Source organism: Pistacia vera, unplaced genomic scaffold (assembly GCF_008641045.1).
Source record: "Pistacia vera cultivar Batoury unplaced genomic scaffold, PisVer_v2 Contig660, whole genome shotgun sequence".
Lineage (NCBI taxonomy): Eukaryota > Viridiplantae > Streptophyta > Magnoliopsida > Sapindales > Anacardiaceae > Pistacia > Pistacia vera.
Window position 1 is genome coordinate 1254360 of NW_022196513.1, and position 7095 is coordinate 1261454.

The 7095-nt window shown below is 36.4% G+C and overlaps 1 protein-coding gene across 2 annotated transcripts; it reads right to left on the reverse strand.

The window, feature by feature from the left end:
- Positions 1 to 574: 574 nt before the first annotated feature.
- Positions 575 to 3843, reverse strand: LOC116112377 (3-deoxy-manno-octulosonate cytidylyltransferase, mitochondrial-like). Of its 2 annotated transcripts, none has more exons than XM_031398520.1 (8): positions 3516 to 3843; positions 3104 to 3149; positions 2497 to 2571; positions 2307 to 2431; positions 1896 to 2035; positions 1718 to 1769; positions 1477 to 1587; positions 575 to 685 (listed from the first exon to the last, which is right to left on the reverse strand). In XM_031398520.1, exons 1-8 carry the CDS (start codon positions 3741 to 3743, stop codon positions 593 to 595), a joined length of 870 nt encoding a protein of 289 aa, XP_031254380.1. In that variant the 5' UTR covers positions 3744 to 3843; the 3' UTR covers positions 575 to 592. The 2 variants fall into 2 exon arrangements, with proteins under 2 accessions (XP_031254380.1, XP_031254379.1); XM_031398519.1 differs by having other exon boundaries at positions 2497 to 2583.
- Positions 3844 to 7095: the final 3252 nt, after the last annotated feature.

A 7095-nucleotide genomic window follows, 5' to 3' on the forward strand; every position in this document is an offset into this window, starting at 1 on the left:
AAGGGTGTGCAAAAAAAACTGTTAACCGAACCGATACCGAATTTTCAGGTACCCAAAAATTCGGGTCGATTTCGGGTATTTATTATGTGATACCCGAATTTTCGGTTCGGGTATCGGATATTTATTTTAAGATAACCGGGTACCCGGTTTATTAAGAAATAAAAAATAAAAAATCTAGTTTTTAAACTTATTTTCCTTTAACTTTCAAAAAGCAAGAGACAAAAGTCCAAAATCTTAAGTATTTAAGTTATTAAATTAAAAGTTGATTTAGTATATGAAAGGAATTGTATTCACAAATTGAAATTTGAAATATAAAAAATTAAAATTCATACAAAGTTATGCAAATTCGGGTACCCTTAAAAGCGGTTCGGTTTGTGGGTACCCAGTTTTACACAGCCCTAATTAAACTATATTGTTTACTTGCCTTTGTAAGCCCATGTTATTATCTCACATAATCACATTGAATAGACATGGCCCAGTTTTGCACAGCCCTAATTAAACTATATTGTTTACTTGCCTTTGTAAGCCCATGTTATTATCTCACATAATCACATTGAATAGACATGGNATGATCTGATTCTGCTGTGGAAAACTAAGACAAGTTTCTCTCACGCATAAATGATTCTATTTTCTCAACATCTTCAGCAGTATCAACACCATGGGCTTCATGGTCAACCTTTATCACCTGCAAAAACACATATGGTTCAACTTTTGGGGTTTTGTATTCTGACAAGAAATGCCCCAATTTTGTATTCTGACAAGAAATGCCCCAAAACATTCTGTGTAATTCTTTAGAAGACTCATTCATGAAAAGTAGTATGATTTTGACGGCAGTGCAATCAAAGAAGTACTAAACCATGAGAACATCTTGATGGCCTGAAAAAGAAGATACAACCCCATCTTCCAAATTTCCAATGAACTGGCTTATATATTATCAAGTGCAGCAAAGAGAACGATTTCCAATACAACAAGATGACATCAATACATATTGCAATGTTAACAATGAGCCCATATTTTTGGGCATTTGAATAACCTTGCTCAGACTACATAATAACTGATTGCTTTTTAAAGATCCAAACCTCTATGAGTGGACCAGAATAAATATTTACATTGAACACTTATAATATGAACATATAGCCATTCTTGCAAAGCAGTATTTCAAGCCACATGGAATGAAAAATCTTTCATATAAGTTAGGCATATTAATATTACTCCACCTTACACAATGCATTCGCCAAACAGGTTATAACGTGAAATAAGGATTAAAACCTATGTGGTCGTAGAAATGATCAAAAAGAAAATAGTTTACTAGCAATGCTATTAAGGAGACAGCCAAACGATCAGATTTCCGTGACACATCCAAACACTTCTAACAGAAGGTTTTAAAAAATTGATGCATTACTGAAATTATCGTTTGATGACTTAATATAAAAGAAGTCCCTCAAGGCACAAGCACAGAAAAGAAGTCTATTATACCTTCATCTTAAAACCATTCTCAAGAACTTTCAGCTGTTCTAGATCTTCTTCTAGTTGAAGTGGGGTAGGTTGAAGCTGTGGATATATCTTCAGAAACTTTGAATCATAGCTCTGGCCCAACAATAAAACACTATAAATTCACCGGAAGATAACATAATAATGACAATAATGTTACCATCAACAAGAGGAAAGTTTCTTTTTTTCTTTCAAGAACAGGAAAAGGGTGGAGCCATTTTGACACCTGAATTCCAAGATGAAGCATATATGGAAACTGTGGATTAACCCTTCCTGACCTGTGTCAAGTAGTAGGCAAGTTCATCAACCAGCCCAAGAAGTTATAATAATAATAATAATAATAATAATAATAATAGTAATAGTAATAATAATAACATAGTACACGTATAGATATATATTCTTACTTGTTATATGGAATCAGTCCCCTTGAAAAATAAATTGCATAACCACGATTATCCACCACACATTTCACTCGATTTGGATCAAATGCATCTTCAGGTTTTAAAGATGTGACAGCAGTGCTAAAAACTGCATCTGGCGCTGCCTGCAGCAGAACAAGTCAACTTCAACATGAACTCAAGGCATAAAGTATTATGTGAATATGATAACACAATCAAGAGATCAAACTACAGATTTGTAAAACATATAGTCAACCTCACTCAACCTATATCAGGATGACAAAGTAAGGTCAAAGGACACATCATGTTGTTCAAAGAAACTTTCTCTGAATTATTTGGATTATGATGGGCCATATTAACTTCTTTTTCTTAATTAAATGCATATGCATGCTAAAAAAAAAAAAAAAAAAAAAATACCTGCAGAGCTTTAACAATGCCATCTATTATCTCTGGTTCAATAAGAGGCTCATCCCCTTGAATATTGACTACAATATCATACTTCTTATCAAGTTTTTCTTGTGCTTCATTGCACCGTTCAGTACCTACAAGTTAAACAAGATTATTAGCAAATCCAATCATGACATAAAATTTGCAGTGAAATTATTACCATTTCGGCAAGATTCTGAAGTCATTATCACATCAGCGCCAAATCCTCGGCAGCATTCTGCAATCTTTTCGTCATCTGTTGCCACAACTAGATCATAAGAGCACAAAATGAGACATTAGAAAAACAGACTGCAGCCATAGGAACAAGCACAGACATAAAATAAAAAAATAAAATCTAAAACACCAGAAGCTCGAAATGATTTGCTAGAACTAATATTAAAAGTTGTAACATCAGAATACGCTCTATCTTTTATAATTTCAGCTATGTTCAAAACTATATCCAAATGAACTTTGAAAAACATTGTTAACCTAAGGATGTCTCACCTTCAAAATAATCGTACAACGAAGAGAGGGGAAATTTTCTACAAAAGGCACTACTCGTATCTAGATGTGATGCAAACAGAATGTTGAACTAACAGAAGCTAGCAATTGAATTTAGGATCCAGAATCAAATTCAAAAACACCTTCTTCACGAGTATTCACTCTGAATAGCTCAAAGCAATACCAAAATATCTCAAAGACAAAGTTGCTATTACATGAACCACAAATTTTAACATAGTCCATCATTGAATTGACACAAAAATCATGCAAGGAAATATATACAATACCCAAGTGATCCAATGTGGTTGCCAATTTGGATCTTTCCCATGTTCTCTGCAGGACACCATCGAAAACAGTGAGTCAAACAGCTTCAGTTCACTAGATCCTAAGGTACTATTATAACCTATAATTTCACACAAATAACCAAAATCACCGAAGCTTTTTCATTACAAAACTAATGGATAAAAAAAAAAAATGAAAACTTTATTATGGAATTGTTTTTAATACTGCCGCCGCCGCGCAAACCCGCCCCGCCCCCCCCCCCCCCCCCCCCCCGGGGGTGGCGGTGGGCCCAAAAGCAATATTGCAATTCAATTCAATTTGCATGCACATATTCATATTAAATTAAAAAGGATTGAAATTAAAAAAAAAAAAAAAATGTTTTGAAGAGGGATCTAATTGATAAAGCCAAAAGGGAACCTGGATCATAGGCTTGCCGAGGATATTAACGAGGGGTTTGCCCTGGAACCGAGAGGAAGCGAAACGAGCGGGTATGATGCCCACGACCCGACTACGCAACTTCTTGGATTGAGCCAGATAAGCGCGTGCTCCGATGGCTACAGCAATGGCTGCTCCGGCCACAATGCCGTGCACGATCCATGATTTAGTTGAGGAAGATGAAGATTCAGATGATGAACGAATTGACATTGGGCTCAGATTTAGCTGTCACACTCTCTTTGGGTCACTTTCACTGAAGTATTGTGTTTGTTTTTACTTCTTCTTGTTACCTCTCTTTCTATTTTCTCCCCGGCAGCAGCAGTTGTAATGCCGAGAAGCTTTTCTGGGCCGACGGGCTAGTGGGCTTCCAGCCCGATCCACCGGAAACCGATGCCCAATTGGTAATCGGACTCAAGCAGCGAATAAGAACAAAACAAATCTCGTCAAAAAGATTTAATTACATTAATCTCCCTGAAATTTAATTAAATAGCAAAAATTTATATCAAGTTTCGGAAATAATGTAATTCTTTTTATTGATTAAGCTTTCATTGTTAAAATAAATGAGTAATTCGAAATTATATATATATTATGGGTCCGTTCTTTAATGTACAATAATTACTAAATTGTGTCTTATTTATTTAAAAAATATTTTAATAATTGTATTAATTAAGAATAAGATTTACTAAAAATAAAATTATGTATTGTACTCTTAAAAAAAAAAAGCGTTAAATAAACATATCAAATGTAAAATATTTGTGAATTAAAAGCAACGGCGTTACTAAAGCAAGTAAAGCTTCCCTCTCAAAGCTCTAACAAACATAGGCATGCCAATGTTTCCCAGAATTTCGGGGACCCGTCCCGCCCCGCCCCATATGGGATGGGGAAGCCTTGGTTTTTTCGGGGATAGGGGCGAGGGTGGGGGGTGTTTTAATCCCCGTCCTCAGGGATGGGGCAGGGGTGGGTGATGCCTTTCCCCCAGCCCGCCCCGTATATAATATATAAAATTAAAAAAATGTATATATATATTTACTTTTCACTAATATCCTTATATTTCACCTAATTACACAATTATCCTACCTATATAAACCCATATTTTCCTAATTTCCCTCACCCTAAACAATTGAATAAGAACAAACCCTGAACCATATTTATGTATAATTAATTATGTTTAAACGATTAATTTAAGTGTTTATCATGTGGACGAGGATTAACTATTGCATTTGGTAATGCTAAATTAATTTATGTTTATATAAAATTAACGAGACGAGGATGGGTCTCCAATATTTCTCTTTGGTGAGGGGAAGGGAAATTCCTGTCATCCTTGTAATGAGGATGGGGCGAGGGTAGAAAATGATTTTGAGGATGAAAATGGGTACGGTGAATGAAATCCTCGCCCCGTGCCGCCACATTGCCATGCCTAAATGGACAAGTACTCGAACAGTATGGGATGACGTTACCCACTGTCCACTGAACTTGATCGTGACATTCATGTTGAATGGAAGGGCACACAGATTTCAAAGGCCAAGAGAATGGCGCGGGACAGGAGAATATATATGATATATCAGACCCTGACTGACACACCAGTCAAACTCATTAATGGCGCTACTTCTTGAACGTTAACTACAAGATAGATGGAGACATCAACTTTGGAAAAGCTAAAGGCTGAAGTTATAAGACGCCTCTACCTAACATCAGACACTACAACACTACAAGAAGACCAAGCTAGCCACGCTCTCTCTCTTATTTTGCCCACCAGTTTTAGTAAAAGATTTGCGATTAGTCTTTGGATGGAAACCCAACATGATTTTCTGTTTGCCCATTCGCGTATTGTCAGCTGCAGTGTAATCAAATCACCATCTGGGGTTCAAAGTTTCAAAATTGATTGTGGAGTGGAGGTCTGAAACTTTGATTTGATTTTCTTCTCACAGCCGCTCGCCATTATTATGGTTCTATGGACCACACTTGTATGGGTAAACATTTCTTTGCTTAAAACTCATTCAGAACAAGACTAAATTTAATTCCTAAAACAGAATGCTTTACAGGTTTCTGTATTTCTTTGGATTCAAACAAATACTTGTCTGAGTTTAAAATCATTGTTGAAAAACACAAGATCATGAACAATTTTTAGCTCCAAAAAAAAAAAAAAAGAAATAGATACAGAAGGTGGTTTCTAAAGACCGTAGACAGAGCCAATTGTCCTTTATCTTCATAAGCTGAGTTCATCTCCATTTCTGAGGTGCTATTTCTCAATATGCATGTTTTTTAATGAGTAAGTGACTAAAATAAGATTGAACTTTAATGCAAAAAACAAAAACAATAGAGAAAATAATCAAAATCTATTGGTAAGAACCTTGGACAAATTCAGACTGTATGCTACCAAAACAGCAACTTTAGACAATTCCATTGAAGTTCATGTGAATGAACATTTCAAGACAAACCGCCTATCTTGACACATTCAACAATGGTCACTGTTTCTTTTCCAAAAGAGAATAATAAGAAGGACAAAACTAGTTAAGTTTCTTTGATAAGCTGAACTTCTGTTTTGAAGAGGAGAACACACAACGAGTCAAGCGAGAAGTACATAAACCCGCCGGGCGAATGAGTCACAAACGACCCAAAACTCTTCCCCACCACGCAATGCCAGGCCGGCCCGTACGCTAAATCAAACTCCTACGATAAAACAAACGACGAAACATTCATTCAAACAGACTTTGTTGAAACTTGAAAGAAGGAGAGAGGTTCAGAATACAAAAACAAAAAAAAAACAAAAAACAAAAAAAAAAAGGAACCTTTTTGAGGGCACGAGCCAGGTGGGTGGGATTGGGGCGCGAATTTTTGGGGGCTGAATCAACGAGCGATCTGACGAAATGCAGAGCACGTTGTTGCATGTAAACCGGCATGTCGGACGATCTCAACCGCACGTTGAGGCTGATCGCGGTGGCGGCTAACTTCACCTCCTCTGTGGCGCACCTTTCATGGGGTTGTTTTGCATAAACTTGTTTTTCCTTTTCCATTGAAGAAGGTTTGGCAGTTGTGTGAGAGTTGTTGAAGAAAATGTATTGATTTTGGTTTGAAACTTTGACCATGTAAACGAGGGGGAAACACTCACATACAAGGAAGTTTGTGTACTGGCTGCGAGGTGGTTAACTTTTGTCCATTCAGATATGTACACGTGTCGTACGATGCATATTGATTAGGCACTCTTTTGTAAGTTTAATGGAAATGGTTCGGATATGTCGGGATTGTGATTTGTGAGTACAAATACTGACACGAGGAAGGCATGGAAATGGTATGGTTTGATTTTGTTGACCTGAGTCAAAATCAATTTCTCATGTTCCAAAATTCGTTTATTCAATGTTAATTTAGGGGTGAGCACACATAGCGGGTAGGACCTAAATCTCAAGTAGAATCAAAACCAAAACCTACTCAAAACTGATATTATGTGGGCAAGTTTCAGTTCTGGTTTCGATTTTTACCCAAAACCAAAAGTTGGGAAAAGAATATAAAGTAGGTACCCGGTTTAGAACTTGTTTGTGTTTTAGTTTTGATTGAGAAATTTTAT